Source organism: Scyliorhinus torazame, chromosome 10 (assembly GCF_047496885.1).
Source record: "Scyliorhinus torazame isolate Kashiwa2021f chromosome 10, sScyTor2.1, whole genome shotgun sequence".
In the NCBI taxonomy this organism is placed as follows: domain Eukaryota; kingdom Metazoa; phylum Chordata; class Chondrichthyes; order Carcharhiniformes; family Scyliorhinidae; genus Scyliorhinus; species Scyliorhinus torazame.
The window spans coordinates 229,344,981-229,367,472 of record NC_092716.1 but is presented as its reverse complement, the minus strand read 5'-3'; the positions used below and the strand labels follow the sequence as shown (position 1 = coordinate 229,367,472).

The following is a 22,492-nucleotide window of genomic DNA, read 5'->3' as shown; positions in this document are numbered from 1 at the left end:
CAGTACAGCTGCTTTGTCTGACTTCAGCTCCAACACTGAAAACAAAACTAAAACACACCCTGCAGCAAACAGCCTAAAACTAAAGTAAAAAGCTGACAGGCAGCCCAGCTCCACCCATTCTCTGACACCACTGCAGTAATAAACACCCATTTCTTTTTTATTTCTTTTCTTTTTGTTTCTTTAGCGGGGGCGACGGGGAAAGGGCGGGGGCGACGGGGAAAGGGCGGGGGCGACGGGGAAAGGGCAGGGGTGACGGGGCGGGGGCGGGGGCGACGGTGCAAGGGCGGGGGCGACGGGGCGGGGGCGACGGGGCAAGGGGGCGACGGGGCAAGGGCGGGGGGGGCGACGGGGCAAGGGCGAGGGGGCGGGGGCGACGGGGAGGGGGCGGGGGTGATGGGGAGGGGGTGGGGGTGACTGGGAGGGAGCGAAATAAACACCCATTTCTTAAAGGTACATTTCTTAAACACCCATTTCCTAAAGGTACTCTCACATGACACACCTTATAGAGCCTCAGGAAGTTCCTCAAGTCCTTGGGGGCATTTAAGTGCCTTTTTGATGTGTCGTCAATGCTGTAATGTGGGAACTGTGTAACAGTCAATTTGTGCAAAAAACACACACACACTGTAGTGGAAATTATAATAAAGGCAAATTCTTCGCAGCTTCGATTCAGAAAATTTATTTGACACAAATATTTGCAGAGAGGCCCATTGTCTGGCTAAGTAGCCATGCCACAGTGCTCTGAATTATACAGTTAAAAACCATTATATTTATAGTGTGAGATAAACAACTTTAAAGAGATAAACCTTGGAACATATGCAAGAGGAAATACAAATGTTTTGCCCTTGATTTAAAAACAACTCGAGTATGCATTTTGTTGTCCTTCGGAAGAACAACTTAGTATCATAATAAGGCTGAGTCCAAAATGTTAAGCAGTATTTTGTTTACATTACCTGACCTACTTATTTTCGTTCAAAAGCAGTGTTACAATATAGACAATATTCCCAGCATGCTTCTAAGTGGGCAACTCATTAATTCTCTCTCTCTCCCCCCCCCCCCCCCCCCCCCTCCAATACTCTCTCAAACCCTAAATCTAATCCTTGTTGGGGCCTGCCAGGTTGGCACCCAATCAGATCCCCAGACTCTTGTAACATGTTCAAGCTCAGCTTCCCTGCTTATTGCTGAAGTGCAATACTGACAGGGGCCATCTTTCCCGTGGCCATTGCTGGTACTGGAGTGATTGGCAGCTCTCTCTGCTGGGGCTCCATGATCCTGAGGGGCAGAAGTCCTTACTCCAGTCTATTAGCGACCTTAATGGCTACAGGTCAACCATTTCATACCAAAGTGCCCCACCCCCCGCCCGACTTTTAGCCCATTCAGCAATTATTGCCCATCCCTAATTTCCCTAGAGAAGGTAATGGTTCTTGAACCGCTGCAGTGGTGCAGGAAGACCCACAGTGCTGTTAGGGAGGGAGTTGCAGGATTTTGACTCCACAACAATGAAGGAACGGCTATATATTTCCAAATCAGGATGGTCTGTGACTTTGAGGCGAGCTTGCAAGTGACGATGTTCCAGTGCATCTGCTGTCCTTGTCCTAGATTCTCTCTTCTTGGAGATAGAACATAGAACATACAGTGCAGAAGGAGGCCATTCGGCCCATCGAGTCTGCACCGACCCACCCAAGCCCACACTTGCACCATATCCCCGTAACCCAATAACCCCTCCTAACCTTTTTGGTAACTAAGGACAATTTATCATGGCCACTCCACCTAACATGCACGCCTTTGGATTGTGGGAGGAAACCGGAGCACCCGGAGGAAACGCACGCAGACACGGAGAACGTGCAGACTCTGCACAGACAGTGACCCAGCAGGGAATCGAACCTGGGACCCTGGCGCTATGAAACCACAGTGCTATCCACTTGTGCTACCGTGTTACAATAGTCATTGTCCGGCATTTGTCTGGCATTAATGTTACTTGCCACTTTCAGCCAAATGTTGTCCAGGAGTGTAGACTGATCAGTAATTGACCAGGTTGGATTTGTCGTGCTCTTTGTGTCCATTCTGCCAGGTAGATGCCAATGTTGTGGATGCACTGGAACGATAGTTGATAACTAGCAGGATGTTTCCTTGCCCATGTTTGACCTGATGCCAGAGTCAAAGTTGAGGACTCCCAGGGCAACTCCCTCCTAATTATCCACCACTGTGCTGTCTCCACCTCTGGGGGGGGGTGCGGTTCTGTCCTGTCAGTGGTGTCTGGAACATAGTCATACACATGGAATTAAATGTTACAGATAATGCCAGACTGTTGCTTCTGTGAGACAATCTTCCAATTTCGCACAAGCTCCCAAATGTTAGTAAGGAGGACTTTGCAGGGTCAACAGAACTGGGTTTGCCATTGTTGTTTCCAGTGCCGAGGTCAATTCCGGGTTGTTTGTCCAGTTTAATTCCTTTTGGATCTCGTAGCGGTTTGGTATAACTGAGTGGCTTGCTCGGTCATTTCGGAGGGTAGTGAAGAATCAACCATATTGGTGTGGGTCTGGAGTCACATGTAGACCAGACCAGGTAAAGATAGCAGATTTCCTCCTTGAAAGGGCATTAGTGAACCAGATGGGTTTTTATGACGACCCAGATTTATGAAATTCCAGATTTATGAATTGAATTTAAATTCCACCAGCTGTCATGATGGGATTTGAACCTATGTCCCCAGAGCTTGGGCCTCTGGAGTACGAATCCACTCCACCACTACCTCCCTATTCTCCCTCTAGAGTATTTTCAGCATTTTCTGCTTTTAATCTGTTTGTGATATTGATTGGGGTATTGGCTTGGGAACCAGGGGGGGACCCCTTGCTTTTGAGGTAGTGCCATGGAATCATTTACATATACCAAAAGACTGCATCCCTGATCGTGCAGCATGCCCTTAGCACTGAATGTCAGCCTAGATTTTGTAATTATGTAAGTGCAGTGGGACTTCAAGCCACTGATGCAGAGTTAAGTTGCTACTAAGCCACAACTAATACCTAATTTGGATTTCTGACAGAAAAAGACGCATTGTTTAGTGTCTAATTGGAATGGAGATTGTTGGCAGTGAGCTACTTGGACGCTTGTGTTTTGTTTTGACATGTGTTTCCACATGACATTATACTTGCTTGCAAGGGCTGGGTGATGCAGTACAATTTAACCCTGGTAGAATGTGGGTTCATACTTGTGCTTCCCTCGAGTAACGGGGGGTCTGATCTATTTACTTTGAGAGGGTGCTCTTCCAGTATCAAAGAGATCATGGTGCCTGTGTCAGTTTAGCACCAGTAGTAATCTTGTAACATGTGGCTCACGTCTTGAAGCTTTCTGGTACAAGGAAGAGCAACCATTTTGAGAAGGAATGGTGTGTGGCGTTGTGAATTAGCTACAAAATAGAGAGGTAATGTCATCTACAACATGCGTGCTAAAATCCTGATTGTAAAACTAAGAATCTGACACCAGAGCACCAGCGACCAACCAACTTGAGAATAGGTCACGACAACAGAATGGTCCAGTCACAGTTAAGTATAAGAATTATGCCACACTGCTATTTAGTTTGGTAGCACACATCAGGGGCGAAATTCTCCGGTATCGGCGCGATGTCCGCCGACCGGCACCCAAAACGGCGCAAATCAGTTGGGCATCGCGCCGCCCTAAAGGCGCGGAAATGACATCTCCGGGCGGCGCATGCGCGGGAGCATTAGCGGCCGCTCACTGCATCCCCGCGCATGCACTGTGGAGGGAGTCTCTTCCGCCTCCATCATGGTGGAGACCATGGCGAAGGCGGAAGGAAAAGAGTGCCCCCACGGCACAGGCCCGCCTGCGGATCAGTGGGCCCCGATCGCGGGCCAGGCCACCGTGGGGGCACCCCCGGGCCAGATCGCCCCACGCCCCCCCCAGGACCCCGGAGCCCGCCCGCGCCGCCTTGTCCCGCCGGTAAGGTAGGTGGTTTAATCTACGCCGGCGGGACAGGCATTCTAGCAGCGGGACTTCGGCCCATCCGGGCCGGAGAATCGCGGGGGGGGGGGGGGGGTGCCCGCCAACCGGCGCGGCACGATTCCCGCCCCCGCTGAATATCCGGTGCCGGAGAATTCGGCAACCGGCGGGGGCGGGATTCACGCCAGCCCCCGGCGATTCTCCGACCCGGCGGGGGGGTTGGAGAATCTCGCCCCAGATGATTAACTCTTTTTAAAAATAAATAGTAAATTTCGAGATGGAAAATTCCTGCACTCAAATGTTGTGAACTTTTGGAATTCTCAATCCCAGTGATTGAGTATATTCAAGTCAATGATCAAAAGGTTTTTGGATACTGAAAGAAGTGAGGGATATGGAGGCAATGGAGCAAGATAGAACTGAGGTAGAAGATCAGCTATGATTTTATTAAATGGTAGCGTAGGTTCGAGGAGAAATGACCTATTCCTGCTCCTACCTCTCGTCTTTATAATGCAAATAGCATTGCAGAAAACTATAGTACAGGAAGGAAGTGACTATTACAGGATGTGTGTTTTTTATGGATATACTTATCTCACTGTCTTGTGGTATGGCATGGGCGGTTGTGATTGAGACCAAATGTAGACTTCAGAAAAAGCAGGGCCAAATGATGGGAGTAAATTAGACCATGTATCAGTTCATGCGCCCTGTGTTTTATTTTAATATTATTCTTGGTTTTGTATTGTTGCAGTTAAACTTGAGGCTGTTGGGGAGCAGTGAAGTAAGTTGGGGGGATAGAAATTTCCCGAGTGAAGGTTGGAAGTTGAGAGACCTGGTTGTTGTACCATGACTGATGGGAGAGTCCAGTTACAGTGTGACAAGTTTAAGTAGGCAGTCCCTACCGATTATATTTTGTCCGTGTAATTGGTTGGAACGTACACTTTGCACTCTGATTTGATCCTAAATTTATGTCATGGGACCCCAATTTGCGTATCTGAAACAGGCAAGTGTTTTAACTACATGGTTTGCCAGTCTAGTAACATATTCACTATGCTGCTATACTTTGATTATATGGTGCTTTCATTTTCCATATTGCTCCCCACCATAGTCTATGATTCCCATGAGAGTATGTATTCATAATGGTACTCCGATTGAGCTGTACAATACTTGTCTATTATTTTAAGCTATATATACAGTGGATCAGTAATTTTAAGGCAAGTTCAGCGTACAGGCCCCAGTATATAATCACTGAAGAGTTGGTAACTGTGATCAGAGTATGAAGAAAAGTTCCCTGCCTCCCCTTGTGGTTTTCGGCAAAGCTAAAAATCACGTGGCCAGTATAAGTGCCTTGGGCAAATCTCCTGCAGTTTTACAGCAAGCAAATGTTCAACACTCCCGTTCGCCTGACGCTTCAACTATATAGCTGGTGCAAAAATTGAAGTGTGATAAAACAATTGGAAATGTTAGGAGATTCATATCTGTTTAGTTTCTTCCTGATTTGAAAAGATGATTTTTGTGCAAGTATATTTGTACAAATCATTGGAGTTGGCCAGGCAGGTTGAGAAAGTGGTTAATAAAATATACGGGATATATCAATATCAAACCAAGCTCGAGTCACAGACAGACTCTCAGCGGTTGTGGCAAGGACTAACCAACATAACGGGCTACAAAGCGAAGCCGAGCAGTATCCCCGGCAACAGCGCACCCCCCCCCAATGAACTCAATGCATTCTATGCTCGGTTCGAGCAGGAAACCAACAATCCGCTGTCGAGTGCCCCAGCAGCCCATAACTCGCGAATATCCACCATCACAGTTTCCGAAGTCAGATCGGCCTTCCTCAAAGTGAACCCTCGGAAGGCGACGGGCCCGGATGGGATCCCTGGTCGTGCACTCCGAGCCTGCGCGGACCAGCTGGCAGAGGTGTTCGTGGACATCTTTAACCTGTCCCTAATCCACTCCGATGTACCATCTGCTTCAAGAAGACCGCCATCATACCGGTGCCAAAGAAGAACCAGGCAACGTGCCTCAATGACGATCGTCCGGTGGCCCTGACTTCAGTCAAAATGAAGTGCTTCGAGAGGTTGGTCATGAAGCGCATCACCTCCATACTCCCAGAACGCCTTGACCCACTGAAATTTGCATACCGCCTCAACCGGTCCACAGCAGATGCCATCTCCCTGGCCCTACACTCATCCCTAGAGCATCTTGACAACAAGGACTCCTACATCAGACTCCTATTTATTGACTACAGCTCCGCCTTCAACACCATAATCCCAGCCAAGCTCATATGTAAGCTCAAAAACCTAGGACTTGGCTCCCCACTCAGCAACTGGATCCTCGGCTTCCTGACCAACAGACCACAATCAGTAAGAATGAACAATAACACCTCCTCCACAATAGTCCTCAATTCCCTGGTCCCGCAAAGCTGCGTACTTAGCCCCCTACTCTACTCGCTGTACACACAAGACTGGGTAGCAAAATTTGGTTCCAACTCCATCTACAAGTTTGTTGACGATATGACCATAGTGGGCCGGATCTCAAATAACGTCGAGCCAGAATACAGGAGGGAGGTAGAGAACCTGGTGGAGTGGTGCAGCGACAACAATCTCTCCCTAAATGCCAGCAAAACTAAAGAGCTGGTCATTGACTTAAGGAAGCAAAGTACTGTACACACCCCTGTTCAGCATCAACGGGGCCGAGGTGGAGATGGTTAGCAGTTTCAAATTCCTAGGGATGCACATCTCCAAAAATCTGTCCTGGTCCACCCATGTCGACGCTACCACCCAGAAAGCACAACAGCGCCTATACTTCCTCAGGAAACTAAGGAAATTCGGCATGTCCACATTAACTCTTACCAACCTTTACAGATGCACCATAGAAAGCATCCTATCTGGCTGCATCACGGCCTGGTATGGTAACTGCTCGGCCCAGGACCGCAAGAAACTTCAGAGAGTCGTGAACATAGCCCAGTCCATCACACAAACCTGCCTCCCATCCATTGACTCCATCTGCACCTCCCTTTGCCTGGGGAAAGCGGGCAGCATAATCAAAGACCCCTCCCACCTGGCTTACTCACTCTTCGAACTTTTTCCATCGGGCAGGAGATACAGAAGTCTGAGAACACGCACTAACAGACTCAAAAACAGCTTCTTCCCCGCTGTTACCAGACTCCTAAATGACCCTCTTAAGGACTGACCTCATTAACGCTACACCCCTGTATGCTTCATCCGATGCCAATGCTTACGTAGTTACATTTTATACCTTGTGTTGCCCTATTATGTATTTTCTTTTCTTCCCATGTACTTAATGATCTGTTGAGCTGCTCGCAGAAAAATACTTTTCACTGTACCTCGGTACACGTGACAATAAACAAATCCATCCAATCCATCCTCTTTATAAATGGGGGCACAGGTTACAAAAGCAAAGAAGTTATTATGCAGCTGGGGCAGTTCCCGTTGGAGAAGATGAGGTTGAGAAGAGGAATTGTTGAGGGGTTCAAAATCACGAGAGATCCCCGGGCCGGGTAAGTGGTACAAAACTATTCCCGTTGGCAGAAGGATTAAGAGCCAGATGGCACTGATTGGCGGAAGAGGCAAAAGCGACAGGAGGAAAAGCGTTTTTACACAGCAACTAGTTCGTACTGGGCATGCACTGCCTGAGATTGTGGTAAAGGCAGTGTCAGCAGAAGCTTTCAAAACAAAATTGGATCATGACCTGAAAAGGAAATATTTGCAGGGCTCCGGGGAAAATGTGATGGAGTGGAACTCGGTGAACTGCCATGGACACAGTGGTCCAAAAGGCCACCTTTTGGGCTGTAACCATTCTATGATACCACAAAATGTAAAATCACGAATTGTGCAGCAAGGATAAATTGTTCAATATTTTATTTGACTGGTGTTCCTTTGGAGCACATTACCCTGACTGTCAGTAGCTGTAACAGCTTAAATAGATTCCAAATTCCATTTCTGGAAGTGGAAAAGTGATGCTTATTCTTGCGTGGCAGACCAGAATTGGAAATGGAAGTCTGATCGACCAGAATTGTAAATAGAGCAGGAAATGCTGAACTGGGTCAGGCAGCATATGTAGAGAGACGAACCCGAGTTAACAATTCAGGTCAATGACCTTTCAGCAGAACCGAGAAAAAAAATTAAGGGTATAATAGATTTTGAGCAAATAAAAAGGGAGTTGGTGGAAGTTTAAAAGAAAAAGGAAGGACTTTAACGGTGTGAAAGGCAGGAGGGAATTAAATGAAATAAGAGTTAGTGGTGCAGGGCCAAGAGGAATGGTAAAGGGGCAAGTGATGAAACAAAAGATGCGTTGAGAGGAGGTGTGAATGACAGAATTTCTCTGCTCCCCTCACTCGCTTTAACTTGCTGCATTCTATTCTGAGATCTAAACCCCAACATTTTGGTCAACCTGCTGACAGGAGTGGTGCCATTGTCATCTGATGAATTGACTTATCTTGCAGAGGCCGGTCACCAGTTTCATAGGAACATGTGTATTAGGAGCAGAAGTGGTCCATTTAGTCCCTCGAGCCTGCTCCGCCATTCAACACAATCATGGCTGATCTGATTGTGGCCTCAATTCCACTTTCCTTCCTACCCCCTATATCTTTTGACTCCTTATCAATCAAGAATCTTATCTAATTCAACCTTAAAAATATTCAATGACCCTGCCATCTCCACTCTCTGGGGAAGAGAATTCCACAGACTGACTAGTCTCAGCGAAACATTTTTTGCTCATCTAAAAGTAATAATAATCGTTTATTGTCACAAGGAGGCTTCAATGAAGTTACTGTGCAAAGCCCCTAGTCGCCACATTCCAGCAGCTGGCCGGGGAGGCCGGTACGGGAATTGAACCCGCGCTGCTGGCCTTGTTCTGCATTACAAACCAGCTGTTTAGCCCACTGTGCATCTCTGTTTTAAAGAGGAGACCCCTTTTTTTAAAACTGTGTCCCCTAGTTCTTATCTCTCCCACAAGAAGTGGAAACATCTTTTCGGCATCCACCCTGTGAAGTTCTCTCAGGATCATATTTTTTTAAAATTTTTTTTATTTTTATTAAAGGTTTTCATAAAATATCAATAACAAAATGAGAAAAAAAAGAACCCAATAGGGTTAAGTACAAAACACAGTCCAGAAAAGCAACCCTCCATACCCCCCTCCCCCCATAAATAATAAATTAACATTAACACCCCGACTTAACACAACAGGTATATACACCCCCTCAGACCCTTCAGTGTAAATAACAAAAACAATAATAAAGTAAACCCCCCCCCCCCCCCCCCGCCCCCCCCCCCCCCCCCCCGAGCTGCTGCTGCTGCCATTGGCCAATGTCTATCGTTCAGCCAGAAATTCTAAGAATGGTTGCCACCACCTAAAGAACCCTTGTAGCGACCATCTCAAGGCAAATTTCACCACCTCCAATTTAATGAACCCCGCCATATCGCTGATCCAGGATTCCACGCTTGGGGGCCTCTCATCCTTCCACTGAAGAAGAATCCTTCGCCGGGCTACCAGGGACGCAAAGGCCAGGATACCAGCCTCTTTCGCCTCCTGCACTCCCGGCTCCTCTGCCACCCCAAATATGGCGAGCCCACAGCCCGGTTTGACCCTGGATCCTACCACCCTCGAAACCGCCCTCGCTACGCCCTATCAAAATTCCTCCAGCGCTGGGCATGCCCAGAACATATGGGTGTGGTTTGCTGGGCTCCCTGAGCACCTAACACACCTGTCCTCACCCCCCAAAAACCGGCTCATCCTTGTCCCGGTCATGTGTGCCCTGTGCAGCACCTTAAACTGTATGAGGCTGAGCCTCACGCACGATGAGGAAGAGTTCACCCTCCCCAGGGCATCTGCCCACGTCCCTTCCTCAACCTCCTCTCCCAACTCCTCCTCCCACTACCCTTTTACCTCCACCACCGAGGCCTCCTCCACCTCCTGCATCACCTGGTAAGTTTCCGAGACCTTCCCCACTCCCACCCCCCCCACCCCCCCCGAGAGCACCCTGTCCTGTACTGTGTGTGGCAGTAACCGCGGGAATTCCACCACCTGCCGCCTGGCAAACGCCCTTACCTGTAAGTTCCTGAAGGTGTTCCCTGGGGGGAGCCCGTACTTCTCCTCCAGCTCACCCAGACTCGCGAACTTCCCGTCCTCAAACAGGTCCCCAACTTTCATATCCCTGCCCTGTGCCACTCCGAAAACCCTCCACCTGTTCTTCCTAGGGAGAACCGGTGGTTCCCCCGTATTGGGGTCCACGCCGAGGCCCCAACTTGCCCCCCTGTGCTGTCTCCACTGCTCCCATATTTTGAGGGCAGCCGCCACCACCAGGCTCATGGTATACCTCCTTGGAGGGAGCAGCAGCGGCGCCTTTGCCAGCTCCCCCAGACTCGTACCCACACAAGACGCCGTCTCCAGCCTCTTCCATGCAGCCCCCTCCCCCTCCATCACCCACTTGCGCACCATTGTCGCATTGGCGGCGCAGTAGTACCCACAGAGGTTGGGCAGTGCCAGTCCCCCCTATCTCTACCCCGCTCCAGGAACACCCTTCTCACCCTCGGGCTGAAGATTTCTGTGAACCAGGAGAGGCATAGAAGTAAAAATGAAAAACAATCTGGGCCTGTTTTGAACAGATGTTTCACTAAGGCGTTCATTACCTGGTAAAATTAAGTAGAGTGTACATGATGCACACTCTGCTTGGTCGTATATTAATTCTGTTCTGGTTCTACAAGCAGTGTAGAACCCTGATTTGCCTGTTTCAGGCCAAGCCAAAATGGCATTTACTGTACTTGTATTGCAGTTCAGATTTAATAGATGCACAAAAGTTGGTTATAAACCAGAACAGTGAGTGGCCTTGAATTGAATTATTACCTCATTGTAAATTTAAATTCTTAGTTGCTAAAACAGTCAGTCTCTACTTTCTTCTACAGCTGAGATGGAAATGAAACACAATTATAATCTAAATTGTACGCATCTGAGCTTGAAAACTTCATCCCTTTCTCATGCACTATTTCAGTCATCACAACGGAACATTAGTAGTGAAACATTCCTAAGTTAAGATATGTAACCTAGTTCAGAATTGTTCAGAAACTGAATTATTTTAAATACAGCTCCAGGGTCCCCGGTTCGATTCCCGGCTTGGTTCACTGCCTGTGCGGAGTCTGCACGTTCTCCCTATGTCTGCGTGGGTTTCCTCCCACAAGTCCTGAAAGACGCGCTGTTAGGTCATTTGGACATTCTGAATTCTCCCTCTGTGTAGCCGAGCAGGCGCTGGGGTGTGGTGACTAGGGGCTTTTCACAGTTACTTCATTGCAGTGTTAATGTACGCCTACTTGTGACCATAAAGGTTATTATTATTATTATATCCCCTCGCCAGCCAATTTAACCATTCAATGCGATCAAGATTGATTGATTTTCTGTTGAACTGAAAAAAAAAGCAAAAGTTGTAATCTTTTGGAAGAATGCTGGCTTTAATATTTCAAACGAATAATTTTAAACAACTATGGGGGTCGAGTACAGTAATCAGTAAGTCGTTGAAGCTTTTCTCTGCTTCATGTTCCCATTTCCAACCTCCTTCAACCATTCCCATTCCAGTATCAAATTGTTTGTATGACACCCAGTGCAGAAAGCTAATTGGAAACACGAACCGTGCCAAGATTCATGCTTTAAGTGAAAACCTAGGCAGATCAACCCCAAAAAATCCCCTTGCATTGTGCAGCATTACACTTTGGTGGTGAATTTCAAATTCCCCTTTTAGTGAAATAACCGGAGAATGCTCTTGATAATTAATGACCTGTCAATGAAAACTAATTCTCAGGAACCATACATACTCATGATTCACTAATGTAGTGTTAATTAAAGGAGAAAACCAGCATCTCCTCATGGAGATCATATGGGCATGGTTCTTTTAAGGATCAATTTCAGTTCTCTTCAAAAAGTAGGTTCTGTTGTGATGAGGTGAAATCCTCATATCCCTTACAAAGTTGTGTACATTGGGTAGCCTCTCCCAATTTTATTGAATAAAATATTTACTCTGAAATGAGCAAGTCTTTATCAACACAATCCAAATTCACAATTGAGAAAGTAACTGGGCAATGAAATAAAATTGTTCTTTGTCATGCCACATCAAATTGATCTCTTTCATCACACCAGCCTTGCAATTTTCAGTTTCATGAGTCACTTCCAGCCTTCCTGTTCCAAGGGTATTTGAATCTTAATTAGGAAAGTTAGGAATAATGCCATAGAAAATCAGACTACAGTTTGAGTGTAGGCAAAGATGTATTTTACAACAAAGAGAAAATGTCTCTATATAAGCCTATTATATTTGTGTTCTGGAAGATCAGTATTGGCCTGTTATCACCGCCACTGCAGGTGTGAGAAGGTAATATTTTGTTCTACTTTTCAGTTTGTTTGTCTGTTTAGTCTGTTTATAAACAATATACCTCAAAAACAAATGGATGGATTTCAACAAAACACGGTAAGCAGATAGGTATGCCCCATGGAAGAATTAATTAGATTTTTAGCGAAGATGCAAATCCAGAGCTGGAAATGTTTTAATGGATATGTTAATATTGAGAGGGAGATTGGGCTTTTGTTTTCCCCGTATGTGCTGCCAAAATGTGAGCAGAGTTTTCGGAGCACATGTCGAATATGCAGTGGCTTGAAGTCTCCTCAGTGAGATGGGAGCTCTTAATAAAAAGATTTATTTGTTCATCTTTGTAGTTACAGTGCCTCAGTGAAGAACTGCGCAATTGTAATAAAGTTGAGTTAATACGGCATGGAGGAGATGCGCTCTTCATTTGTCTTTCTCTGTTACTGCATGATTGTGAGATGTTTCCATGTTTTTAATTTGATAATTTTGTTTATGTATGATTTTTTTTTTCTGTTAGTTACACAGCAAATAAGCCTTTGGGCTGTGAACATGTTTCTTGAATGAAGTGTCACTATTAAAATACCATTACTAATGGGGGGTTTCGAGTCCCTCCACATTAGCAAGATCCGTCTCCGGGCTACCAGGGAGGCAAAGGCCAGTACCTCGGCCACTTTTGCTTCCTGCACACCCGGATCCTCCGACACCCCAAATATCGCTACTGTTGGACTCGCCTTCACCTGAGTGTCCAAAATCCTGGACATCACCCTCGTAAACCCCTGCCAGAATTCTTTTTTTAAAAAAAATATTTTATTGAAAATTTTTGGTCAACCATCACAGTACATTGTGTATCCTTTGCACAATAATATAACCGTATAAATAACAATGACCTGTTTTATAAACAAAAAATAGATAATATATAACAAAACTAAAACTAAATGGCAACTGCCTTGTCTCAGATAAACACTCTCCAAAAATATGGCAACTGCCTTGTCTCAGATAAACACTCTCCAAAAATATGATTTAACAGTCCAATATACAATTATTTATAGCAACGACCTATACATATTATACATATATATTAACAACCCTGAGAGTCCTTCTGCCCCCCCCCGGGCTACTGCTGCTGCTTTCTTCTTTTCCATTCCCTCTATCTTTCTGTGAGGTATTCGACGAACGGTTGCCACCGCCTGGTGAACCCTTGAGCCGATCCCCTTAGGACGAACTTAATCCGTTCCAGCTTTATAAACCCTGCCATGTCATTTATCCAGGTCTCCACACCCGGGGGCTTGGCTTCCTTCCACATCAACAGTATCCTGCGCCGGGCTACTAGGGACGCAAAGGCCAAAACATCGGTCTCTCTCGCCTCCTGTACTCCCGGCTCTTGTGCAACCCCAAATATAGCCGACCCCCACTACTTTCGAAAGCACCTTTGTCACCCCCACCCAGAACCCCTGTAGTGCCGGACATGACCAGAACACGTGGGTGTGATTCGCTGGGCTTCTCGAGCATCTCGCACACCTATCCTCTACCCAAAAAAATTTACTGAGCCGTGCTCCAGTCATATGCGCCCTGTGTAACACCTTAAATTGAATCAGGCTTAGCCTGGCACACAAGGACGATGAGTTTACCCTACTTAGGGCACCCGCCCACAGCCCCTCCTCAATCTCCTCCCCCAGCTCTTCTTCCCATTTCCCTTTCAGCTCATCTACCATAATCTCCCCCTCGTCCCTCATTTCCCTATATATGTCTGACACCTTACCGTCCCCCACCCATGTCTTTGAGATCACTCTGTCCTGCACCTCTTTCGTCGGGAGCTGCGGGAATTCCCTCACCTGTTGCCTCGCAAAAGCCCTCAGTTGCATATACCGGAATGCATTCCCTTGGGGCAACCCATATTTCTCGGTCAGCGCTCCCAGACTTGCGAACTTCCCATCCACAAACAGATCTTTCAGTTGCGTTACTCCTGCTCTTTGCCATATTCCAAATCCCCCATCCATTCTCCCCGGGGCAAACCTATGGTTATTTCTTATCGGGGACCCCACGAAGGCTCCCGTCTTTCCCCTATGCCGTCTCCACTGTCCCCAAATTTTCAAAGTCGCCACCACCACCGGGCTTGTGGTGTATTTCTTCGGTGAGAACGGCAATGGGGCCGTCACCATAGCTTGTAGGCTAGTCCCCCTACAGGACGCCCTCTCCAATCTCTTCCACGCCGCTCCCTCCTCTTCTCCCATCCACTTACTCACCATTGAGATATTGGCGGCCCAGTAGTACTCACTTAGGCTCGGTAGTGCCAGCCCCCCCCTATCCCTACTACGCTGTAAGAATCCCTTCCTCACTCTCGGGGTCTTCCCGGCCCACACAAAACTCATGATACTCTTTTCGATCCTTTTGAAAAAAGCCTTCGTGATCACCACCGGGAGGCACTGAAACACAAAGAGGAATCTCGGGAGGACTACCATTTTAACTGCCTGCACCCTCCCTGCCAGTGACAGGGATACCATGTCCCATCTCTTGAAGTCCTCCTCCATTTGTTCCACCAAACGCGTTAAATTTAACCTATGCAATGTACCCCAATTCTTGGCTATCTGGATCCCCAAGTAACGAAAGTCCCTTGTTACCTTCCTCAGCGGAAAGTCCTCTATTTCTCTGCTCTGCTCCCCTGGATGCACCACCAACAACTCACTTTTTCCCACGTTCAGTTTATATCCTGAGAATTCTCCAAACTCCCGAAGTGTCCGCATTATCTCTGGCATCCCCTCCGCCAGGTCCGCTACATATAACAACAAATCATCCGCATACAGAGATACCCGGTGTTCTTCTCCTCCCCTGAGTAATCCCCTCCACTTCTTGGAACCCCTCAATGCTATTGCCAGGGGCTCAATCGCCAGTGCAAACAATAATGGGGACAGAGGGCATCCCTGCCTTGTCCCTCTATGGAGCCGAAAGTATGCAGATCCCCGTCCATTCGTGACCACACTCGCCACTGGGGCCCTATACAACAGCTGCACCCATCCAACTTATTCATCTCCAAAACCAAATCTCCTCATCCCACTCCACTCTATCAAATGCTTTCTTGGCATCCATCGCCACCACTATCTCCGCTTCCCCCTCTGGTGGGGGCATCATCATTACCCCTAGCAGCCTCCGTATATTCGTATTCAGCTGTCTCCCCTTCACAAACCCAGTTTGGTCCTCATGGACCACCCTCGGGACACAATCCTCTATCCTCATTGCCATTACCTTGGCCAGAATCTTAGCGTCTACATTTAGGAGGGAAATAGGTCTATAGGACCCGCATTGCAGCGGGTCCTTTTCCTTCTTTAGGAGAAGCGATATCGTTGCCTCAGACATAGTCGGGGCAGCTGTCCCCTTTCCTTTGCCTCATTAAAGGTCCTCATCAGTAGCGGGGCGAGCAAGTCCACATATTTCCTGTAAAATTCAACTGGGAATCCATCCGGTCCCGGAGCCTTCCCCGCCTGCATGCTCCTAATTCCTTTCACTACTTCCTCTATTTCAATCTGTGCTCCCAGTCCCACCCTTTCCTGCTCCTCCACCTTGGGAAATTCCAGCCGGTCCAGAAAGCCCATCATTCTCTCCCTCCCATCCGGGGGTTGAGCTTCGTATAATTTTTTATAAAATGCCTTGAACACTCCATTCACTCTCTCCGCTCCCCGCTCCATCTCTCCTTCCTCATCCCTCACTCCCCCTATTTCCCTCGCTGCTCCCCTTTTCCTCAATTGGTGGGCCAGCAACCTGCTCGCCTTCTCCCCATATTCGTACTGTACACCCTGTGCCTTCCTCCACTGTGCCTCTGCAGTACCCGTTGTCAGCAGGTCAAATTCTACGTGTAGCCTTTGCCTTTCCCTGTACAGTCCCTCCTCCGGTGCCTCCGCATATTGCCTGTCCACCCTCAGAAGTTCTTGCAGCAACCACTCCCATTCCCTACTCTCCTGCTTTCCTTTATGTGCCCTTATTGATATCAGCTCCCCTCTAACCACCGCCTTCAGCGCCTCCCAGACCACTCCCACCTGGACCTCCCCATTATCATTGAGTTCCAAGTACTTTTCAATGCACCCCCTCACCCTTAGACAACCCCCCTCATCTGCCATTAGTCCCATGTCGATTCTCCAGGGTGGGCGCCCTTCTGTTTCCTCCCCTATCTCCAAGTCCACCCAATGTGGAGCGTGATCCGAAATGGCTATAGCCGTATACTCCGTTCCCCTCGCCATCGGGATCAACGCCCTTCCCAAAACAAAAAAGTCTATTCGCGAATAGTCTATTCCTCCCATCTGCTCCATAAAATCTTTAAGCACCTTGGCTGCTGCCGGCCTCCTTCCAGTCCTGGACCTCGACCTGTCCAGCCCTGGTTCCAACACCGTATTGAAATCTCCCCCCATTACCAACTTTCCCACCTCTAGGCCCGGGATGCGTCCTAGCATACGCCTCATATAATTGGCATCATCCCAGTTCGGGGCATATACGTTTACCAAAACCACTATCTCCCCCTGTAGTTTGCCACTCACCATCACGTATCTGCCCCCGCTATCCGCCACTATAGTCTTTGCCTCAAACATTACCCGTTTCCCCACTAATATAGCCACCCCCCTGTTTTTCGCATCTAGCCCCGAATGGAACACCTGCCCCACCCAACCTTTGCGTAGTCTCACCTGGTCTATCAGTTTCTAGTGCGTTTCCTGTAACATAACCACGTCTGCCTTAAGTTTCTTAAGGTGTGCGAGTACCCGTGCCCTCTTTATCGGCCCGTTCAGCCCCCTCACGTTCAACGTGGTCAGCCGGGTTGGGGGCTTTTTACCTCCCCCACCCCCCCCCCCCCTTGTCGATTAGCCATCCCCTTTTTCCAGCTCCTCACCCGGTTCCCACGCAGCTCCCCCCTCTCCCCAGCAGCAGCAGCCCAATAGTTCCCCCCCCCCCCCCCGCTAGATCCCCCACTAGCGTAGTTACACCCCCCATGTTGCTTCTCCTTCCTGCTTCCCTAGTCCCGCCATGATTATCATAGCGCGGGAACCGAGCCCGCGCTTCCCCCTTGGCCCCGCCCCCAATGGTCAACGCCCCATCTCCTCCACCTCCTGTGGAAGAGAGAAAAGTTACCACATCGCAGGATTAATAACATAAAACTCCTCTTTCCCCCCTTTTTACCCCCTCTTCGCCCCCCCATACTCGCCCCACCACTTTGTTTCAAACGTTCTTTTTTTTTTTTTAAAAACCCGCTCATTCCAATTTTTCTTCCACAATAAAAATCCACGCCTCATCCGCCGTCTCAAAGTAGTGGTGCCTCCCTTGATATGTGACCCACAGTCTTGCCGGTTGCAGCATTCCGAATTTTATCATCTTTTTGTGAAGCACCGCCTTGGCCCGATTAAAGCTCGCCCTCCTTCTCGCCACCTCCGCACTCCAGTCTTGGCATACGCGGATCACCGCGTTCTCCCACTTACTGCTCCGAGTTTTCTTTGCCCATCTAAGGACCATCTCTTTGTCCTTAAAACGGAGGAATCTCACCACTCTGGCTCTAGGAATTTCTCCTGCTCTCGGTCCTCGCGCCATCACTCGGTATGCTCCCTCCACCTCCAGCGGACCCGCCGGGACCTCCGCTCCCATTAACGAGTGCAGCATCGTGCTCACATATGCCCCGACGTCCGCTCCCTCCGCACCTTCAGGAAGACCAAGAATCCTTAGGTTGTTCCTCCTCGCGTTGTTCTCCAGCGCCTCCAGCCTTTCCACACATCGTTTATGGTGTGCCTCGTGCATCTCCGTCTTCACCACCAGGCCCTGTATGTCGTCCTCATTCTCGGCAGCCTTTGCCTTCACGACCCCAGCTCTCGCTCTTGGATCTTTTGCTCCTCCTTTAGCCCTTCGATCGCCTGTAATATCGGGGCCAACAGCTCCTTCTTCATTTCCTTTTTGAGTTTTTCCACGCAGCGTTTCAAAAACTCGTGTTGTTCAGGGCCCCATATTAAACTGCCACCTTCCGACGCCATCTTGGTTTTTGCTTGCCTTCCTTGCCACTGCTCTAAAGGATCCACCGCAATCCGGCCACCTTCCTCTCCTTTTTTCATCCGTATCCAGGGGGGATTCCCTTCTGGTTCACCGCACAGTACTTTTAGCCGTTAAAATTGCCGTTGGGGCTCTTATTAAGAGCCCAAAAGTCCGTTCCACCGGGAGCTGCCGAAACGTGCGACTCAGCTGGTCATCGCCGCACCCGGAAGTCTCCCTGCCAGAATTCTTTAAGCGCCGGGCATGCCCAAAACATATGGGCATGGTTCGCCGGACTCCCTGCACATCTCGGGCACCTGTCCTCCACCCCAAAAAACTTACTCATTCTTGCCGCCGTTATATGCGCCTGATGCACCACCTTAAACTGAATTAAACTGAGCCTGGCACATGATGAGGAGGAGTTCACCCTGCCCAGGGCATCGGCCCACAGGCCCTCATCCAGCTCCTCACCCAGCTCCTCCTCCCACTTGCCCTTCAACTCCTCCACTGAGGCTTCCTCCACCTCCTGCAGTTCCTGATAAATGTCCGACACCTTCCCCTCCCCTACCCAGATGCCAGGCACCACCCTGTCCTGGATCCTACGCGGGAGCAGCAGCGGAAATGTCCCCACCTGTTTTCTAAGAAAGTCCTGAACCTGGAGGTACCTGAACGCATTCCCCGGGGGTAGGCCGAACTTCTCCTCCAGTGCCTGCTTGCTAGGGAAAGTCCCATCTATAAACAGGTCCCCCATCCTCCTAATAGCTGCCCTATACCAGCCTTGGTATCCCCCATCCAACCTACCCGGAGCAAATCTGTGGTTATTCCGTATCGGGGTCCACACCGAGGCCCCCTCCTGTCCCCGGTGTCTCCTCCACTGCCCCAGATCCTCAGTGCCGCCGTCACCACCGGACTAGTGGTGTAACGCGCTGGTGAGAACGGCAGCAGAGCGGTAACAAGTGCCCCTAGACTGGTGCCTCTACACGACGCCACCTCCAACCGCCCCCACGCCGCACCCTCCTCCATCATCCATTTCCTGATCATGGCCACATTGGCCGCCCAGCAATCACCTGCTTAAAGAAGGACTTGGGGATGAAAATGGGGAGGTACTGAAATACGAAGAGTAACCTGGGGAGAACCGTCATCTTCACAGTCTGCACCCGTTCCGCCAAGGGAAGTGGGAGCATATCCCACCTTTTAAACTCTCCCTCCATCTGCTCCACTAGCCAGGTTAAGTTGAGCCTGTGGAGGGCATCCCAGTTCCTGGCCACTTGTATCCCCAAGTACCGAAAGCTCCTCTCCACTATCCTGAGCGGGAGCTCCCTCAGTCCCTCCTCCTGGCCCCTTCCATGGACCACGAACAGCTCACTCTTCCCCACGTTCAACTTATACCCCGAAAACCTCCTGAAGTCCCCCAGGATCCGCATGACCTCCCCCATCCCCTCAAATGGGTCCGAAATATACAACAGCAGGTCATCCGCGTAGAGGGAGACCCGGTGCTCCTCCCCTCCGCGCACCAGCCCCCTCCAATCCCCCGAAGTCCTGAGTGCAATGGCTCAATTGCCAGGGCAAACAGCAACGGGGACAGGGGGCACCCCTGTCTCGTCCCCCGATGCAGCCCGAAATATTCCGACCGTAGCCGGTTTGTGGACACACTCGCTACAGGGGCCTGATACAGCAGCTTGACCCACCCTATAAATCCCTCCCCAAATCCAAACCTGCCTAGCGCCTCCCACAGATACTCCCACTTCACCCTGTCAAAGGCCTTCTCCGCGTCCATCGCAGCCGCCACCCTCCGAGGGCATCATGGTAATATTCAGGAGCCTCCTCACATTCGCGTTCAGCTGCCTGCCCTTAACAAACCCCATCTGGTCCTCCCCAATCACTCCCAGGACATAGTCCTCTATTCTGGTGGCCAGGATTTTTGCCAACAGCTTGGCATCCACGTTCAGGAGCGATGTCGGCCTGTAGGACCCACACTGAAGCGGATCCTTCTCCTTCTTCAGGATAAGCGAGATCAATGCCTGCGACATTGTCAGAGGGAGGATCCCTTTCTCCTTTGCCTCATTGAAGGTTCTCAACAGCTCCGAGAACTTCTTATAACATTCTGCGGGGAAGCCGCCCGGGCCCGGGGCCTTGCCCGTCTGCATTCCTGCCAGCCCCCTGACTACCTCCTCCAACCCAATCGGAGCCCCCAGTCCCTGCACCCACTCTGCTTCCACCCTTGGGAACCTCAACCGGTCCATGAACCGTCTCATCCCATCCCCCTCCCCGGGGGGTTCCGACTCGTATAATCTTCCATAGAACTCCCTGAAGACTTAATTGACCCTCTCTGGGCTCAGCACCATGTTGCCTTCCCTGTCCCGCACTCCCCCAATCTCTCTGGCCGCCTCCCTCCTGCGCAGCTGGTGCGCCAGCCTCCTACTCGCCTTCTCCCCATACTCATAAACTGCCCCCTTCGCTTTCCTCAGCTGCGCCTCCGCCTTCCCCATGGACAGCAAGTAAAACTCCACCTGTAATTTCCGGTGCTCATTCAACAGCCCCCCCACCCCCCTCTGAAGCCTCCGCATACCTCCTATCTACCCTGAGTATCTCTCCCACCAGTCTCTCCCTCTTCACCCTCTCCTTCTCTCTGTGGGACCTAATGGAGATTAACTTTCCCCTAATGACCGCCTTCAGAGCCTCCCAAATCACTGCCACCGTCACCTCTCCTGTGTCATTCGCTCCCACATAATTCTCAATACTCCTCCTTATCCGCCCGCACACCTCTTCATCCTCCAGCAGCCCCACATCCAGTCGCCAGAGAGGGCACAGACCCCTTTCCGCCCCCAGTCGCAGGTCCACCCACTGCGGGGCATGGTCCGAGACCGCAATGGCCGAGTATTCTACCCCCTCCACCCTCGGGATTAATGCCCTACTCAACACAAAGAAGTCTATTCGCGATTAGACTTTATGGACATGGGAGAAAAAGGAAAACTCCTTCGTCCTTGGCCGCGTCAACCTCCAGGCCCCCCCCCCCCCCCCCGAAATCTGGCCCATGAAGTCCCATAAGGCCCTGGCCGCCGCCGGCCTCTTTCCCGTTCTGGACTTGGAACGATCCAAGCTCGGATCCAAGACCGTATTAAAGTCCCCTCCCATAATCAGGTGACTTATCGCAAAGTCTGGGATCCTACCCAACACGTGCCTCATAAAGTCCGCATCGTCCCAGTTCGGGGCATATACATTCACTAACACCACCCGGGCCTCCTGCAGCTTGCCACTCACCATTATATACCTACCCCCCTTATCTGCCACGATGCTCCCCGCCTCAAACGCCACTCGTTTACTCACCAAAATAGCCACTCCTCTGGTCTTTGAGTCTAACGTCTGTTCCAACGCCGGTCCCTCCTGCTAATTGCCGCCGCCGCTCCTTTTAGCGGCCCGAAACACCGATCCCGGCGGGAGCTACCGTTCGCGTGATTCGGCTGAACCTGTTTGTTAAGGTAGTTTGTTGAATTTCATTCCAATACTGGAAAGGATATTCACTTTTTTGCCTTTTCTCCCCCCCATCCTATGCAGTTCGCATCCCATGTGATGAAAGTAATGGAGGATGTTCTCACTTATGCCTACTTTCCCCAAAAGAACCATTCTTCAGATGTGCCTGTCCAACTGGTGTCCAGCTAGAAAAAGATGGAATGATTTGTAAAGAAGGTAAGAAATCCTATTGTTAAGGCCAACTTATTTTTGCAATTCAGGTGAAAAGTAGTGAGCATATTTTCACTGGGTTGAATTATGCTTGTATGGAATTAGCCTTCCTCTAAGACTCATTTTTGGTTTAATTGCTTTCAAACTCCTGAGACCTTCCTCGCTAAAGTTTTCAACATAGGACCTAATTTCTAAAAAGGGAAAAGTGCCGTTTTTCATTAGCAGCTATTGAGCACATCATTTTAATAAAACTAGCAATTTCAACCAATTTTGTTTTTGTGAAGATTCTAAAAACAAAGCACAACTTCCATAAAATAATTTCTCCAATCTCAAATAGAGATTGCTTGCAGTTAGATTTTTCATGCCTGTATTTTAGTCTTCATGTTTTTTCAGCCTCCAATACCCCCTCTGTACTTTCCCTCTAGTTATATAATTTATTTTTCCACTCTTTTCTTGTTTGATATATTTGCAATACAAAAATTTAACTTCAAAATATTAATGCATTAA

General features: G+C 49.2%; 1 protein-coding gene across 1 annotated transcript in view; it reads left to right on the top strand.

Annotated features, from left to right (window-relative positions):
• Positions 1-22,492, top strand: part of lrp5 (low density lipoprotein receptor-related protein 5) — a 234,334-nt gene that overhangs the window by 106,222 nt on the left and 105,620 nt on the right. Inside the window, exon 5 of the mRNA XM_072466531.1 lies at positions 21,860-21,991. Coding sequence (XP_072322632.1) covers positions 21,860-21,991 — 132 coding nt within the window. The remainder of the gene's footprint in view (positions 1-21,859; positions 21,992-22,492) is intronic.